The following is an 18,935-nucleotide window of genomic DNA, read 5'->3' on the forward strand; positions in this document are numbered from 1 at the left end:
AAAACTACACGTTGCTATTATGAAAACGGGTGGTGATTTTTTGTGGTAAAATATTACTATTATAGAAGGTTTCTTTTATAATGGTATTACTCATCATGTCTGTAACCATAGCAACGTAAATGTCAAACTGTGATTGTTTACATTTTTTGATGATTTTAATATAAAACTAGTTATTCGATATAAAGTATTATCATTTACGTATGGACAATAACTTTATTTAAAAAAATAGATATTAAATTAGCAGCTTTGAAAAGAGCACTACGAGCTACTGAGTTACAAGTGTATCGTGTGGCCTATATATTCGAAACAGTTTTATCAATAAAGCAATTTGAACGATACTAGTGACCTACATAAAGCGTTTTTTGTCTTCAAATCGTTATAATTGATGTTCATTAGAAAAATGTTAAAATATATTTAATCTTATACATTTTTTGTCAGGATAATTTATTTAAAATGTTTCGAAAATGTAGGATCAGTTATGTTAGTTGACAATGGATGAACATTTTATGAGGAATTCATGTATTGTGAGTAAATAATAATGAAATAGTAATTATAAAAAATAATTGTAATAACCATTATTATTCTGTTCAGAATTATTAATATGATAGTACAATCTTAAATAGATAGTGAATAATATGTAACATAGACTATAAAATATAACTTAATAAATAATAATACATAGATTATAATTTAGTTTTTTGGTAAAACAATAAAAGTCTTTAATCCATTTTAAGCAGAAGGTTTGGTGCTTATTTTACCAAACTGCTCTAGAGCTGGAGCTGGTGGCAGATATAGGAATCCTATCATATGATACATGTAGCACATTATCATCTGACAGATTTTCACACAATGATTTTTTCACCCACAAGGATACATAATATATGCTTGGTCTTCATTCTGCTATATTTTCAGTAGTCAACCGTATATACATATATAAGACATTAATGTTAATAGAAAATAAGGTTAAAATTATAAATTATATTATATATGCATATATATAAATATATTTTATTAGACATATAGACGAGCAATAGCATTTTTCTTTTTTTACAGTAATCATTACTGCATTAATATATGTAAATAAAATTTCCTTGGTTTTTACTATTAGTAGTGCTAATTTACATTTATTATGGTTTATTTTCAGCCAAATTATTGCAGTATCTCCAAAAAATGCCAACCCACTCACAAATTAACACTTACTGGTAATTTCACCCCTTGGCATCGTCACTTTGATATAACTACCTCAGGACGACGTAGTATGCGTGAAGATATATTGAACACTGTGTTAAAGAAAACAGAATCTGTAATGACGGAGCACAGAAGCAGTGATTTCAATAATCCAACATATGAAGATCCAAGAGATGTTGGTAAGTAACACTATATACTCACCTAAATCATTGTTGCTCAAATTAAAATTAAGGTTTGGAATTTATTCCATCAGCTACTCCATAGCAGGTTGGTGGATTTGAATGAAGAAAATGTAATTTGATGCATTATGAAGATTTCCTCAAGATGTTTTCCTTCAATTGTTAAGCATATGAATAATAAAGGTGCTTGTCTTGAACAGAACCTACAAAACCAACCCTATCCGCTGAGCTATTTCTGCTTAATTTTTATTTATTAGTCAACTACATAAAATATCACAAAAAGCCCATGCCACTTCTGTTTTTGTCATCATACCTAGTTGGTCTAGTGACTATCTTTTAAGGTAACTATAGTATCGTTGTAGATTCTGTTAAACTGTTTTCGAATTCGGGTTGGGTTAAAAAAAAATCCGTTAAGAAACTGTCAGAAGAAGCTCTGATTTTTGAATGTTAGTAGAGTTCCCGCGCCCCGAAAAACAGGGTGAGCAGTCGGTCCTGTACCATAAAAAACAGCCCGAAGTCACTGGCCGTGCTTCTCTCTATTTCTCTCTTCTGCCGGTCATCTTAAAATGCCGATTTAGCGAACTATGGGAATAAGGGAAAAGAAGCATAGTAAAATCGGGTCGCTGTGGCGGTAGTTTCGTGGGGATATACTCTATAAGAATTTATAAAAACACAATGTCGATATATGTACATATATCGACATTGTGTTTTTTAAATATATTCTTTTATAAATTCTTCATTCCATAAAACCTTCTATATTTTTAATTTAGTGTTTTCTCTGATTTGATTAATTTCAGTTGAAAAACCTGTGAAACCACCTAGAAAGAGGAACGTGCAAGGGATTGCAGTTACATCGCCACGAGGTAAAGAGGGGAAGTCCCTGCTCAAGGAACAGAAGCGAAAACTGACTAAGAAATATGAAGGTCTGGTGACTGCGCTCATGGATAAATGTGAGGAGAATGTTGTTGTGGTATGTGTGTTGTGCTGTTATTATTGTAAATTGTTGTTGACTGCTTGAAAGCTTGAACTTCCTGACAGCTTGGGTTACAAAGGCACTCTCTTATCTAGGTGCCCATAAATTATGAATTGTCAAAATTAAAAAACAGATCCAAGAATTAAATACTAAATTAAAATCAAGTAGTTGTACCTCCATCACTTTCTAAAAGCTAGTTTAAATTTTTGAACAGCGATGTGCTTTATAGGTTGTGTCCGTAATGCTATGCAATGCTATGAACAATTATTTTTTGCAATAAACAAGTATTTTTTTTTAACTGGGTAAGTATTATATGAAATAAAGCGCTCCCTTTACTTAGTTTTATGTAAAAGTTATACTTAGACAGATTGTTTTGTTATTGTTTTTATGTTGTAGGTAGACGGGTGGGCAAAGGGGTCACAACTGCCCACGGACATTGGCGCTGTAAGAAATGTTCTTTACGCCACCAATCCTGGGGAACTAAATTGTTATGTCCCTTGTGCCTATAGTTATACTGGCTCGCTCACCCTTCCAACCGGAACACAACAATACTGTATCACTGTTTGGCGATATTGATGAATATTTGATGGTGGTACCTATCCATACGGGTATTGCACAAAGTCCTACTACTAAGTTTATAGAATAGAATATATATATCTATTCACATTTTGGAATTAGATTGTATCTGGTACAGTCGTGAAGAAACATTATTTTAGAAAATAAATTTTAATTCATGCATTTCTTTTAAAGATTACAGAAAAAGAATCTCAAATCAACAAACTAAAAGATAAACTCAAAACTGTATTAGAGTATAACAAACTGTTTGCTAATGAAAATGATCGAGTGAAAAGTGAGTATACGACATTAGTGAGCTACGTGGAGGAGTGTAAGAGAGTTATAAAAGAAGAGAGAGATAGAAACGGCGAATTAGAGAAGAAGGTGAAGAAGTTTGAGGAGAAAGTGAAACATTACGAAATTCCGGATAAAGGTATGATGTTATATTAAGAAATATATTTTTTATTGTACAACAATGTTAACTAAGGTTATCAGCCTATAGTCAAAGTAAAAATCTTTCTTTATTTGGTGCAACAACAGCTTTACATTCCACAATTACACAAAAAGTAACATAAAATAATAATAAGTATTGTTGTGTTCCGGTTTGAAGGGTGAGTGAGCCAATATATCTCAGGCATGAGAGATATAACATATCAGTTTCATGCGTTACATATGACGCCAACGTCTATTGGTGACCACTTACCATCAGGTGGCTCATTCGGCAGTCCCCCTATCTATGCCAAAAAAAAAATTAATAATAATTAATTTAGGTCGTTTGGATATTATATGTCATATGTGGAATTTCAGTACCGTTTTCAGTTCAGTTTTTTAAATGTTTTATATACGGTGGTAAGTTTTGCGCCTATTTCTAGAACATTCTACAGCAATACCCCTAGTGGAGGTGTGTATGAGCTGCAGCAGCCGGCAAATCGTTCTTAACCAGGCACGTGAACAGAATTCGAGGTTGCAGAAAGACATGCAGGCATTGAAGGATGTTTTATATAGGTATTTATTTACACAGTTACTACTTAAATTAAAATAATATACAATGTCCTAATGAAAAAAAAATCCTATGGCATCCATTCTCAACCAGCTTACGATTGATAAACAAAATGTGTGTGCAAACATAGGTATGTACGCTCTTTATTTCTTTAAAAATAAAATTAGGTAGAAATTTGTCACGATTGGAGAGTTCAGGTGATAGATTAATAGTTTTACGTGCATTTCGAGGAACGGCAGTGTAAATATTGCCACTTTCTAAACTGCGGTCTCTTATCTGGATTCTGTATCCTTATAAGTTTATTTTTTTTTATTTGGTTCTTCAATAATGTGTACACTGATTATAATAATATAATATAAAAAAGTAAAATTATATTCTAAGTGTCACAATGACTTAAAGAAGAACAAGTTAACCATTAAGGAGACATGAGCTTGAATGTAAACCAGAAATGACTTAGGAGAATGAAGTTAATACATTATATTTCAAATTATTTTGATGTTAAGTAAAATAAATATATCAATTTAATATAACGATTCAAAACTGCTTCTGTAAACCTACTTAGAGTATCTTGATTTAGACATGATATGCTATTATTTCATTTGCGTTTAGAAGTAAATATCTTGAGAAAACCTGCACTTGAAAAACAATCTGTCAAGTGGAGAGAAGAGACACCCTCCCAAAGGGGATAGAAGGCATTTGCTCATAATGTTCCTTATTTGTTTCAATTCACAATGCAAATGATTTTTCAGACTAAACGTCCAGCTGTCCAGATACCAAGAGCGATTGAGGAGTGTGAACCCGCTGAATGCAGATGGTAATATTTTCAAACCGGGTGAGAAATACGACGGCCTTGATTCATTGATAACAGCCAGCTTGGGCCAGAGGCATGGTTAGTTCTTTGACATTTCTTTAAATGTACTAATTTAACACAGATGAACGTCCTCAGATCACAAACCGCCTCTAATTGTATCTACAAAATTTTTGCCTAACCTTAATTAATGGATCTATATGCAATAACTGCTTGTGCTAGAGGCCGGAGGAGGCTAGAGAAGCCGCTAACGATACCAAAAGATTTGGTAGATTTTCCTGAGATTTTGTTCATAGTAAAGTAACTGTTTATGTAAACAAAGCTATTTTTCAATATTACAGAAACACATGAAGATGGTCACACCAAAAATATGCCTGAAGACGGTACGACACAATCCGAAAGATTAGTCGATTTATCCGGACTCTTAAGCGCGCAAGCTCTGGGTATGTCAATTCTAAAAACAAAACTTATTCTTTGAGGGTTCACATAAGTATGGGGGTTTTTGTGCACTGGTGTTACACTGGCATGTATCGTGCCATTATTTTTTGTTGGTCATTATCAACTAAGATTTGTAACTCATCACAGATTTATTGACCGTTTTCTGGCGTTTATCACTATTTCTATTTATTTCCTTAAGAGTTATAAATCTTAACAAATATAATCTAATTTGTATTTCTTTTTATTTACCTTTAATCTCAGCGCATACTAAGGCATCTTGTAAGCACGACCGTCGTTCATCAATATTAATGCGAGCACTGTACTTCTTTTGTTTTTTGGTCTTGCGTTTGTCTCAAGTCGATCCATTCCGGCCATTACCTTCGACGTTGACAAATCTCGGATTGTCCTGGGTCTTTTTGGAATATTTGATCGGTTTGCCAGAATACATTTAAATCAGAATCATACCATAATTCGATCATATTGTATATTACAGCACCGTTGTTTGACGCATATCAAGAAAATCTACAAGAGAAAGACAATCTCATCTTGGACTACGAAAAACAATTTGAAATCATTAACAAGAAATCGAAACAAATTGTCGAAGAAAATAAGTTATTGGTGGAAAAGGTTAACTCACTGGAAGAAGAAGTTGCGCGAACGAGACAGAGCTATAAGAAGGTGGTAGTCGAGAAAGAGACAAATGATGTAGAGAAAGGTACGCTGTTAGAAAGAGCGGAGCGGGCGGAGTCTAAATTGAAGGAAGTTTATGAACTATATGAAGGGAAAAGTACGTATCCGATTTTTGTAAGACCTCTGCGAGACTGCGTTTAATTATTTAATTATTATCTATGAATACAATATTATATTACCGATTTTTTAAAGCGTAATGGCCATTTGGCTTTCTTAAAAGTTATGCAAATGATACTCGGTATATTTATCCTAGACAGAAATGTGGATTGATGTGGAGTGGATTTTAATACAGTCCCGAATGTCTAATTTAGTCTAATTTGTCAAAATCATAAACTTTAATTGGCACGTAGAACCAAAAAATAATCTCTCTTTCGTTACTATATTCTCGAGACACATCAATGGTTTTTTATAATATTTGGTAATTTTTTAGTGGCAGCCATGTTCCGTGACTATGAAACTGTACATAGAGAATATTTCTCGGTTAAGACGGCCCTAGAAGCTTCTGCGGGTAAGATGGCGCAATTAGATGCCATGAGAAGTAAGACCGTACCTGCTGACTTGCACGAGAGGAGATTAGATGATTGTAAGCGGTATGTATCTGTCTCTTTCTCTCTACATCTAATTTTTAGATTTGATTTTTAGGCTTGAACGCGAGCGCCGTAACCGATTATTGCAGCTCCATCCAGCGAGAACCACTGAATTTTCATGAGCTTAAGGTCAGATATAAATGCTAATTCACAGTGCATCGCAAATATCCGCGAGCTCGCACGAATGCACCGCAAGAATATCCGATCTGAGTCAATATGCCAGCAATTCGCTTCGCAAGTTCCTGATTAGCGGCGTCGTTTCGCAACGCATCGCGGTTTTGAGTGCGCGTGTGTGTTGACTGGGCGCCCTGAATTGTGTTTATAATTCATCTCGTGCTCGGTGGTGAAGGGAATCATTGTGAGGAAACCTGCATATGTCTTATATCAAAGAAACTCTGCCATATGTGCATTCGAGCAGCCTGGTGGAATAAACTCCAAAACCTCAGCGAGATATTTACAGGCGGTCACTTTCATTTAACATTAATTTATTCGTTTAATCCTGCTCACATTTTTATCCAGTTTATTTTCAAAATGCCTCTTTTGTATGTAAATCTGAAGGGGTCAAGGCTCTTATTGCAATAAGTGGCATGAGCTGTAAATCGTTTTAGGTTACTGGAAGAATTAAAACATCAATACGCCATGGAGTCGGAACGGAAAAGCGAACAAATTAAAAAGTTGGAAGAGGATTTACGAAAAACAGATGATAAATACAACAAGATTTGTCAGGAACATGAAGCGGTTAAGGAAGAATTAAAGGCTGCGTTAAAGAATGTCAGGTATGTCCCAAATAGGTGCTGGGTAGTACTAGTTATGGAAAGTTGTTTTCGTTTTTCGGTGTATAACTTTAGGTGAAATTAATATTTTTAGGCCAAAGGTTAAGTTTCTATCGAAATTAGATTGAATACTCTCTTTTGGCTTAATGGTGACAGATTATGTTATGAAGGAGGATATCTGTTTAAAATACATTTTGAAATTTATATACAAAATAAAAATATTCTCTATTGAAGAAGTCTTATAAAAGCAAAAATAGCGAAATGGTTTATTTGCTGCTTAGCGATTTCAAACTCAATTGATCAAGTAATATGGACAATTTTTAAGTTTGAGTCTTTTCTAATGTACACTTATATACAATAGTACCTATATCTCAACTCAGACAGGTCCACAACACGCGGTCAAGTGGAAGCAGTGGTCTCGAAATCTCCTCCAAAAAAAGATTTTTCTTCCCTTCTAGTGCGCCTCACCTATGGTCCAAGACCACCTTCTTAACTTAGCTTATTAAAAAAAAAAATTCGTGTCAGAAAATATTGACAAATAACGCATGTTACTCAATACAATGATAAAAAATGTGGACTTAGTATTTGTTGATTTCCAAGCAGGATGTCTGATTATTTGTACTGACATACTCTTTAATTAAAATGACGGAATAGAGTACTGACTTTCTTGCCGGTTCTTCTCGGTAAAATCTAATTTCCGACTTCTACGACTACCGGTGGTAGCTCGAATTTAATTCAGCACTGTAACATGAGGATTAAAAATGCTTTTATGAGCGTACTTGAATGAAGAATATCCTAACGCACGGCGTCCGGATTCTTTGCATCCTCTAATCCCTTGATCGAGACGGGCCCAAGTCTCGGCTGCTCTAAGAGTGGTCGCTTATACGAGACCGGTTCGGAAGAGTGCAATGCCCGCAGACTGTACCGCAAGGCGGCGGTCGTGTTCCGGCGGCGCGCGCGCTCGGCGGCGGCGCGCGCCCGGCGCTCGCAGCGCGCGCAGCACGGGGAGCCGCTGCGCCGCGCGCTGCTCGCACTCGACAGGATCAAGGCGGAAGTTAAGGTCCGTGTGGTACTGCCCATTATTGTGGTTGCGTATACGCAAATTATATTAATTGGGGCAATGTCTCACGAAAACTGCAAGTTTGATTTGCTAGTTTTCCATTAAAAATAATAGATTACTATTAATTCCTAGTTTTTTTGGTTGTTACTCTGAAAATATTATATCATATTAACAATTCGTCAAACTATTTGAATCGAACCAAAATGCACAAAAACTAACTGAGATTTATGACCTATATAATAAGATTATCTTATTTTTTTTGAACTCTTATTCACATAATTTATTGTATTTATATATTTTTTTTATAGCAGATATTAGGAAAAACCATGATATTTAATTAAATGTAGGTATAGCTCGGTCGCCACGGTTTACAATCATGTTAGAAATATGAAATTTCATATTTATAGTATGTTTTAATATTTATTAACAATAGAGAGACTATGAATTTAAAAATAAAAAAGTCATATATGGCATACCCTACATATATACATATTTATATTATCTGTCTGAGTAATACCGTTACCAAAAGTCATTGAACAAAACAACAAACTCGTTACGGGTGGTAGTCCTAATTTATATTAACATCCTCTGTTGTAATTCTGTAGCTATTCGTCTACAAAATATTAGCGAGAAGTTGTCGTAAATGTTACCCATGTATAAGCAGACGGTGAAGTCCCGCGCGCAAGCGTCGCTGTCGGAGCTGGAGCGCCGCATGTCGCACGCGCACGACGAGCACCGGCGCGACCTCGAGCGCGCCGCGCTCGCGCTGCGGCACAAGGAGGCCGTCATCCGGAGCCTCATCGACAAGGTGGCTGACGTCGAGGAGGTCCGGTGAGACTCGCATTAATTCTTTACGCCTACGGTTTTGTTAAAATACTAGTTGTAGGTAGCTCATGATTTCACACAAATACATGCCGATCACACACACACGTATACATTAGTACGTGTTTTACTTTGTAGTAAGTTTCGTAAGTATAGGTTAGGCTAGGTTAGAATCTGACAGTCTCAATTTTATTATGTTAGAGTTGGCAAACGAGCAGGAGGCTCACCTAATGGAAAGCGACTACCACCGCCCATGGACATCTGCGACACCGGGGGGCTTGCAGGTGCGTTGCCGGCCTTTCAGGAAGGAGTACGCTCTTTTCTTGAAGGATCCCAAGTTCGGTTCGGAAAAACCGCCGGCGAAAGCTGGTTCCACAGAGTGGTTGTGCGAGGCAGAAAATGTTGTTGTGGATTTTCGGACATCTAGGTGATGCGGGTGATATTTGGAATTTTGACGAGATGTCCGAAGGTGAAGTTCAGCAGCCGGGATTAATCCGAACAATTCCCCGGAACATTCCCCGTGAAAAATTCTGTAGAAGATGCAGAGCAATCCAACATCTCTACGCAAAGCCAAAGGATCAAGCAGATCGGAAAGGGCTTGATCGTCGATAATTCGAGCCGCTCTACGTCGGATACGGTCAAATGGAAGGAGCTGGTACTGGGGAGCACCCGCCCAGAGGTGAGAGCAGTACTCCATGTGTGGCCGAATTTGTGCCTTAGACGATGTGCCGACGTGAAATACTGTCTTGCCTTGCTGAGCACACCGAGCTTTTTTGATGCCAATTTGGCTTTGCCTTTCAATTGACCGCGGAATTGAACGAGATACTAGCTGTGACGGCTAACGGAATGTTCTCAAATCGTGGAGATACGACAAATGGTGTTTTTTTAGCAGTTAACGAGCAAACTTGCGTCTTTTTGGGGTTGAAGTGGACTAGATTTAGCCGGCCCCAGTTCGAGACTTTGTTTAACGAAGATTCGATTTCAGACACAAGTTTGTTCCGGTTTTCTTAGACGTTTTCCCGAGAAATATTAGCACGGCCGGTGTATGAGGTGTCTACGGTGCTATCGTCTGCATAGCAGTGAATTTTAACGATTTGCAACAAGTCATTGATATGCAGAAGAAACAGAGTGGGTGATAGAACGCAGCCTTGTGGAACATCAGCATTGACGAATTTTAAGTCGAAGCATGCACCGTCAATAACGACATTAATGCTCCGATCTGCCAAGAAACTGGTAATCCAATTACATAATTTCCCGGGAAGCCCATAGGAAGGAAGCTTCGAAAGAAGCGCTTTGTGCCACACGCGATCGAAGGGCTTCGCTATGTCCAGACTGGCTGCTAATGACTAATGACTGATCTCGATGATCGCATTTTTAAGTATAATTTTTCGAGTTCTAATAAAAGTATTTTGAACATCATAATTTATATTCATTTTTCTGTACTTAATAATAATATTTGAGAAGTTTTGAAATCCATCGCCATCCACGTTTTTACTTTCTATCCACTTAAGTGATGACTGAAATCAAAAGCTATTAAAGGCAAATATTTCAATCAGAACATTAGTTGGTCATAATCAAAATGTTATTGAAAAAAAATTCTGATTTCAGATTAAGTCAAACCAATACAAGTCGTCTTCAAGGTATAATCTCTGACTCGTCTGATCGTTCTCCGAAGACCCAAGATAAGAGAGAGAGGCCCAACGTGAAGCTGGTCCCCGGTCCTGGGGGTTATTATCAGGAAAAAGATGGGAAAAAGAAGAAGTAAATTGATAATATTCTGTGCGACATATTTGTATAATTATCACTTGATTTGCTTGGTTGTTAATTCTCGATGTACTAGATATTACTACAGAGTCCTCCGTCGTAGACCCTATTCTAAGCTAGCCTTCTGGCGTACTGTTAAACACTGTACACACCAGTCAAAGACAACGAGATTTTGACATAGACATTTTAAAACTTTTTACTAATACAATTTAATTTACTACTATGTACTGTTGTGAATTTTTCTTCCAAACTACTTAATAAACAAAATCTAATAAAAATAGAGATAAGATAACTAGAAAGTACATACCGTGTCCAGATAAAAGATACTTTATATCAGATGTTACAAAGTCTGAACTTTAAACAAAGGAAATAGTTTTCTGACACACGTCATGAGTTCGTCATACGTTTTGAAACCTTAGTGTATACAATTTCTTATGTAATATTGCCTTCGTTATCATACAGCTATTTGTTTACTCCTTGGTTGGAATTCGTGCTGAGCTGTCTTGAAGAGCTGAGAAGTATTGTCCCTTAGGTCTCATATTACAAAGGAGAAAATAGCCTATTTGACAATGCAAAAATAAAGTGTCAATTATTGTTTAAGTTTAATTTAGTTTAAAAATGGTTATTTATTAACGAAAGTTGAAAGTAATAATTAATTTATTCAAAAATGCATAAATAAAAATGTTGTTTTTTAAACGTTTGTCACGTGACACAAAACGCTTCTGATTGGTCGGGTTTATGATGACGTCACTTGCTTGTTATCCTCGTTTGCCTACTGTATGTGGATTATATGTACCACAGATTATAATACAGGCAAGTGACGTCACCGACCCCATTGCAGCGTCATATTGTCAAGGTAGCGTTTTCGCGCGCTATTTAAATATGGAATTTTTAATTTGATATTTTTAGCAAATATGTATGTACTAGAATTAAAAAAAAACAACTTTAACTGGGTTCCTTAACCTCTACTAAAATAATATAAAATCGATTTTAAAAACAAGTCAAATAGCCTATTAGCTACAATTAATCATCATAATAACCTGTAAACGATACTGAATATTTGTAACTTGGTGTCACATACTTCGTAGGTATTACAATCTCTTCAGACAGACCCGCGCACATGCCAAACACTTGAGTTTCTTCCAAAAAGTATTGCGTACCATTTTTTGGTTGTAGAATAGTAAGGGAGATGAGCGTTGTTCATTGTTAAGATATGATTTTTTTACGAATTACGATACAAAGTATTTAATAATATATTATGATCTAAGTGATCAATTTTAAAGAATAGCAGTTCACGGGTGTTAAATTATAGGCCACAACTAGATCTTTAAGACTCTTGAACTGCTACTGATTTAGCAACCATTTAGTTTCCTGAAACGACTAAAAAGAACACTTGGCTTTCGCGTTTCGAATTATGATACACTTTCATATAAATTTACATCCTCGATTAAACTGTTTGGGATAATTTCTTCCTTAAACGCTGCTACAACTATTTATAAACGTAAACCCAAACACAATTTTTTTATACTTCTAACTAAAAAAAAGACAAGACTCCTTTCATATCATCATTCAGTCTGACGTTATAAGACAATATTTCCTATTTCAGTCATTGTTAGATTTTTTTAAAGTAGAAGAAGTTATGTAAGTAAACGGTAAAAGGGACGACTATTTCCGACTTTTACCATTCCAACTTAACTTAACCTAACATGTAAATCCTAAGTCTTACCAAGGTGGTGATGAATGATGGTAAAAGTTCGAATCCCAAAGTTTTATGGACATTTACCATTCATAATCGGTAGCTCTTAGGTTTTTTTGGAAAATCTTTTAATATTTACCTTAGTTCGAGCTTTTACAGTAACATATATATATATATATATATATATATATATATATATATATATATCTCTGTATAAGTGATCTTCATACGTCGGTGTACGTGATATCCTTTGTATTGCTCCCTCTTAGATAAATCTTTTTCTAGTTTCTCTTGCTTTCTGTCATTCGACTAAATGAGTTGTGGTCAATTGATCGTAACTTAGTGCGTAAAGTCTCAGTACCGGACAGCGCGTCTAATAGTGTACATTTAAGTCAATGAGGAAAAATGACATTCTTAGTGGTAGGGCTTTGTGCTAACCCATCTGGGTAGGCACCACCCACTCATCAGATATTCTGCCGCCAAGCAGCAATACTAGGTATTGTTGTGTTCCGGTGGCATAAGGGACATAATATCTTAGTTCCCAATGTTGGTGGCGCATTGGCGCAGTAAGGTATGGTTATATTTCTAATATCGCCAATGTCTATGGGCGGTGGTGACCAATTAACATCAGGCGGCCCATTTGCCTACCTATTACATATAAAAAAAAAATCCTCTAAATATAATTCCATAAAATACTAGTCTTAATAATGTAATCAATTGCGATATCTTATTATCGAATTGTGAATTTCCATTTTGATTATTAGATATACATATAAATGTTTATTTACAAACATTTATATAAAAATCTTTGTCGACGATTTTTCGGATTCCGTACAATTAGATTGTAATGGTATTCTTATGGAGGCGCTTCGATGTAAGTGAATTGTCAGTTCATACGTTATAGAATATTATTTAAAAAGATAGAAAATATATTAAGTAACTATGATACGAAATACTATGAATATACTATAGACAATTATTACATTTATTAACTAATTGGGCATATTCCAAAGATGTCAAATAATCTTGAAAAGCGTGTAATATTCTATCGATGTACAAGTCGCAGATTTAATGACCCTTGAGCTACTCGTTCCCGTTTGTAGATTTAAACTTTGGACGCGATCACGATCTTCTAAAACCAATTCACCTTAACTGGAGAGCAAAATAAAAATATTATTAATTCCATGAAATTGACTTTTCAATTGTCTGTTTTGAATGGCATTGTTTGATAAACTATTTGTAACAGAAAATAATAAAATTCAACATGGTCAAAATTACTGGATACAACTAGTAACTACAAGATTAAATTAATATGGTTATTTTTATTACTATAAGTATTTGAAACGGGATATTTACCATGTTTTTTATTTTGTGGAGTCTCGATAGCTCGTGAACAAGGCATTCGTAGATAATGTCGAAATATCGAGCTCCACCGAATAAAACTAAAAAACATGGTAAATATCCCGTTTCAAATACTTATAGTAACTACAAGTTTCTATATATATAGTATTTTATATAATAATAATCTTTATTGTAAAAGTTTAATACGACGGACTCATCAAGAGATTTCCGAAACTTTAGGTCCGATTTCGTAATGTAGAATCGACTAATTATATATATATATATATATATATATATATATATATATATATAATTTCCATTACGCGTCAATCTCACACTTGAAACTTTTTATCGAATATTTTTTTAAATTATTTTTGATCAAATTAATTATAACAATAATCAGATAATTTGTATAATGATTTGCAACTTCGTTCTAATCAATTCAAAAAGATTAAATATTAAATTTTGATTTTAATCATGTTTTTTCCTACTACTTGAAAACTTTAACAGTTACTAATACTTATTAAAAGTAAATCATCTTAAACTTTTATCTCCTCGCTTCTTGATATGTTTAACTAATTAATAAAAGGACAAGTAAATATGTATATCTATATAAGTATGTATTATCGTAGTCTATAATTTAATTTAATATCGTAAGGAACAGATATAAAATGATTGTTTACCGAAATGGTAAATATATGTGTTAATATATAGACAAATTAATATTTCATGTTATAGAAATGTATGGCAAAAGTCTTTTATTTATTAATGTAGCAATCTTTTCTCCTTTTATGTATCTGATAGAAATTGCTTTTCAGCGTTTAGAATGAGTATTTGTGATGTTTTTTTAAAGTATGTATACTGCTTAACATTTTTTTTCTTTTATATTTCTCAGCAGCGTTCACTATATAAGTTTCCTGTTACGGCTTGGGCAAATGCATTTGATTCATAGTCGAAGCCATTTATATCGTTTTTTTTTCGTATATCTTTGGTCACGTTAAATTCTTATGTTGGTACTATATATATTGATATTTTTTTATAAAAGTACTCCAGGCTAATCGATCTTTTATTCTATATAACTATTAAAATGAATGTGCCTGTATTGAAGTAGAAGATTTGCACTATATAACACAAGCTACTTCAATGCGGTTTGGTATATATTTATTTATTTATTTATTTATTTATACTTTATTGCACCCAAACTTAAAACTAAAAATTACAATATTGAAACAAAAAGTTGCATGAGGTGCAACAGGCGGCCTTATCGCTCAGCAGCGATCTCTTCCAGGCAACCTTTGGGCAGAGGATCATAGTATTTACATATATGGGAAGGGTACACTAATTTAAGTCAAAATAAAATACATACATAATATAAAAATGTTAACACAATACACAGATAACAATAAATATATATAATATAAATATATACTATAAGAAATATTTACATAAATAAATACATAAAATATATATAATAAAAAAAAAGGAGATATAACAGAACAAAAAATTAACAACGACAACGACTGCTTAATGCGACAAGTAAAAGTCCTTAACCATACTTTTAAAAACGGCTAACGACTGTGCGCGTCTTATAGCTAAGGGTAATGAATTCCAAAGTCGAGAAGCTACAACAGTGAAGGACTTAGAATAATAAGAAGAAGAGTGGGAAGGAATGGAGAGAATTAAATTTTCATTCGAGCGAAGAGCGCGCTTATGAGTCTCCCTGAGGAGAGTGAAACGCTCTTTAAGATAGAAGGGTGTCGCTGGATTAAAAAGAATAGAATAGAGAAGAGATAAAATGTGAGTATTCCTGCGAAGGCGAATGGGGAGCCACTTGAGTTTTTGGCGAAATTCGGAAACATGATCATATTTGCGTAAACCAAATATGAACCGTATACATAGATTTTGTAATCGCTCAAGTTTATTTAATTGCTCCTCACTTAAGTTAGTATAACAAGTGTCAGCATGGTATATACATATTTGGCAGAATTTTAACCGACGTATGTTGTTTTCCTCATAATGATTTCCTTTGCTGCTGAGTAACTAAGTGATCCTTGACCAGGTTTGAGTCCGCAATAGATTGTTGAAGCCACTGAGCCATCCCAGGCAGCTTTTACAATACCAGAGTCGAATTTAAGAGAACCGTTTCTATTAAGTATTTTCAAGCAACATGTACCCATGTGTTGCAAGGGCATTCATTTGATTTAGTCGTAAATATATTATCTACTATTTAAATACTATGCATTTTGAAATTAGAATGTTATTTCTTTTTATTATACGTTCAACAAATTATAATATCGTTGACCATGTTATTCCGTTGTAAAATGTAGTAAATAAATGTATTTTATAAGTAGTTGAAATTAAACTTTCCCACTAATTTGTTTGTTTTATTTAATTGTTATCAGTTGAATATAAATATACACAAAGTAACCTCTGTGAAGGTTTTATATTTAAATGAGTCAAGGGCACCACTATGTAGGAACAAATAAAATGTATTTGTAGTTAAATCGTTGAGATAAAGGATAGTTGATCGTGACGGTCTTACGTACTAATGATGAGCGAGTTTTGTGAACGTACTTTGTCATGTTAAATAATAATATACACATGGTGATTTTAAAAGTAAAAATAAATTAATGGCGATAATTTAAAATATTGCAGAGTTATTGATACTATAGTTAATTTTTTATAATATACCAAATTATAACGGCTAAATGAAGCAACAACGAAAAATAAATTGAATATGTCTATAGTATACCTATAAAAGTCATAAATAGGTATTTATTCGAGCGTCGAGGGGACCTATTGGATTTCGAAATGATAATCTGATACGACGTAAGTTAAATGAGGTGCTGAACTCACGGCTCTTACACGGTTTTTCTAATCACTGTCAAAATTCTACCTTACTTTTTTAGATAATCTTATTGAGATAAAGAACCCTAGTAATTAGTCATATCAAACTTAACTCAGAACCGTATTATCTGTAAACAGTTAAGTGCAGCAAACACGTAGACCAAGTGATTTTGTACATTACAAACTTTCTTAAAGGAGTCCGTGTAACGTTAGGTCTAGTAGAAATTGTCAATTTATGGTTTCAAATTAATTATGATTATGCCTAGTCCTTAATAAATTTGCATTTATTCACGAAATAAGCTAAAATGATCACTATAAACATGACTCATTGACAAGGGAGATGAATGCACTCATAATTTAATCTAAACGACGAATTATCAGTAAAATAAAATACACGTTCGTTTTAAATTACCCTGAATTCCAAGCAAATTAATTATTGAACTTAATTACTGTCAACATTAGTGTATTTGACGTTTCGGCCTTAGACGAACAATTGCTAGCATATTGTACTGCAGAGTACCCTTCGCCCGCACGTTATTTTTTTTAATTTGTTATGTGGAATGCAGAGACAGACTTTTTGTCATTATTTTGCGATACATTCTGTTTTCAATTATCATTTCTAAGAACGTATTCAAGGATCGAACCACACTAAATCTATTTAGCAACCATCAGAGCGAGCACAATTGTCATCTTTGAGGATAAATTTCATCAATCCAGTTTACAAAAGGGACATTAAATTTTACATCAGTGTCATGCATGTGTCTAATTTCTATGAAATTTTGCCGAATGTGTATCCACCAACTCGTATTGGGACCGCTTCGTGGAATTAGTTCCAAATCTTATCTTCAATAGGAGAGTAGACCTTAGCCCAGTAGTGAGACGTTTACAGGCTGTTACTTTACTCCAATTTATTTTAATTTAACTTACTCTAAGTTCTATAAGTTATATAATCTAAGTTATATGATCCTCTAAAAATATTACCATGTAAGATAGTTTGCGATTGTGATACAAGCAATTCAATAAATAGCTTTTGAATTTATTAACAATGGAAAACATTTCATTGTCGTCGTATACAAAAATGAAATAATTTTTTTAAATATCCATTTTTATGACTCTATTTTACTTGTATAGATAAAAATAAAAAAATATTGACAGATCACACCGATATATTAAACTGACATACATACATTAAATAATATAACATAAATTACGATGGATAACACAGTAAAAATAGTAGCAAAGAGAAAAACAAAAGAGGTTCGTGGTCGTTGGCTGGCCTCCTTTGACATCCTAAAATATAAACGTAATATAAACGTAATAAAACTTTTAATTTCTTTCTTGCGAATTGAAAATTGAAACTAGAAAACAGTATTACGGAGCTACATTTTAAATGTATTTTTTGATGTCAAACTTGAAACTTCGAACGGAATAAAAATGTGAATTGTAAGAATTTGTTGATAAGCTGTATTGATGCCTATTTCCTACAATTATTATTAAACATAATAAATAACATAATCAGCCTGTAGATTTCCCACTGCTGGGCTAAGGCCTCCTCTCCCGTTGAGGAGAAGGTATGGAGCATATTCCACCACGCTGCTCCAATGCGGGTTGGTGGAATACACATGTGGCAGAATTTCGTTGAAATTAGACACATGCAGGTTTCCTCACGATGTTTTCCTTCACCGCCGAGCACGAGATGAATTATAAACACAAATTAAGCACATGAAAATTCAGTGGTGCCTGCCTGGGTTTGAACCCGAAATCATCGGTTAAGATGCACGCGTTCTAACCACTGGGCCATCTCGGCTCTCATTATTATTAATGCATTCAAAATTCCATGTAAACAGGGAAAAAAATATAAATATCCAATATCGTGTTTACGGCTTATGTCTAGAATCCTTGCTGATGTGTGTTTATGGATTTTGCGGTAGTTTTTATGTTGTTTGTTAAAAATGATATTAATAAAGTAATAAGTAATTGTTTGTTTTATTTTTTTTATTTTAAGGGCTCTAAAGCCATTGATCGTTGTGCGTAGTCTTCGTAAATTTAATTTTTTAAATAAGTTTGTATCATCTTTAAACTGTTATTTTTTTAACATTATATATTTTTTCAGACCGTGGTTGCGTATTGCCATTGAAGATGTAGTTTATATTTTCGTTGTCTTCATTTGTCTGTGTCTCTAAGTGGAAGTCGCCCTTCCTAATTATTAATATA

At 34.1% G+C, this 18,935-nt stretch overlaps 1 protein-coding gene across 1 annotated transcript; it reads left to right on the top strand.

The window, feature by feature from the left end:
- The first annotated feature begins 254 nt into the window (after positions 1-254).
- Positions 255-11,024, top strand: Cep89 (Centrosomal protein 89kDa). Its single transcript, XM_026641822.2, has 13 exons — positions 255-524; positions 1,145-1,367; positions 2,165-2,337; positions 3,091-3,328; positions 3,768-3,900; positions 4,645-4,784; positions 5,045-5,146; positions 5,635-5,928; positions 6,262-6,421; positions 7,027-7,194; positions 8,110-8,251; positions 8,916-9,082; positions 10,682-11,024. The coding sequence occupies exons 1-13, from the start codon at positions 492-494 to the stop codon at positions 10,836-10,838; spliced, it is 2,130 nt and encodes a 709-aa protein (XP_026497607.2). The 5' UTR covers positions 255-491; the 3' UTR covers positions 10,839-11,024.
- Positions 11,025-18,935: the final 7,911 nt, after the last annotated feature.

The sequence above is a fragment of the Vanessa tameamea genome, chromosome 25 (genome assembly GCF_037043105.1).
Source record: "Vanessa tameamea isolate UH-Manoa-2023 chromosome 25, ilVanTame1 primary haplotype, whole genome shotgun sequence".
NCBI classification, from domain to species: domain Eukaryota; kingdom Metazoa; phylum Arthropoda; class Insecta; order Lepidoptera; family Nymphalidae; genus Vanessa; species Vanessa tameamea.

Bases quoted from the DNA above. Each gene is read 5' to 3' on its own strand.
- Cep89 (XM_026641822.2), top strand. From the start codon at position 492: ATGGATGAACATTTTATGAGGAATTCATGTATT. The intron at 1,368-2,164 runs GTAAGTAACACT...GATTAATTTCAG, and splicing joins TGAAGATCCAAGAGATGTTG to TTGAAAAACCTGTGAAACCA. The intron at 3,329-3,767 runs GTATGATGTTAT...GCCTATTTCTAG, and splicing joins TTACGAAATTCCGGATAAAG to AACATTCTACAGCAATACCC.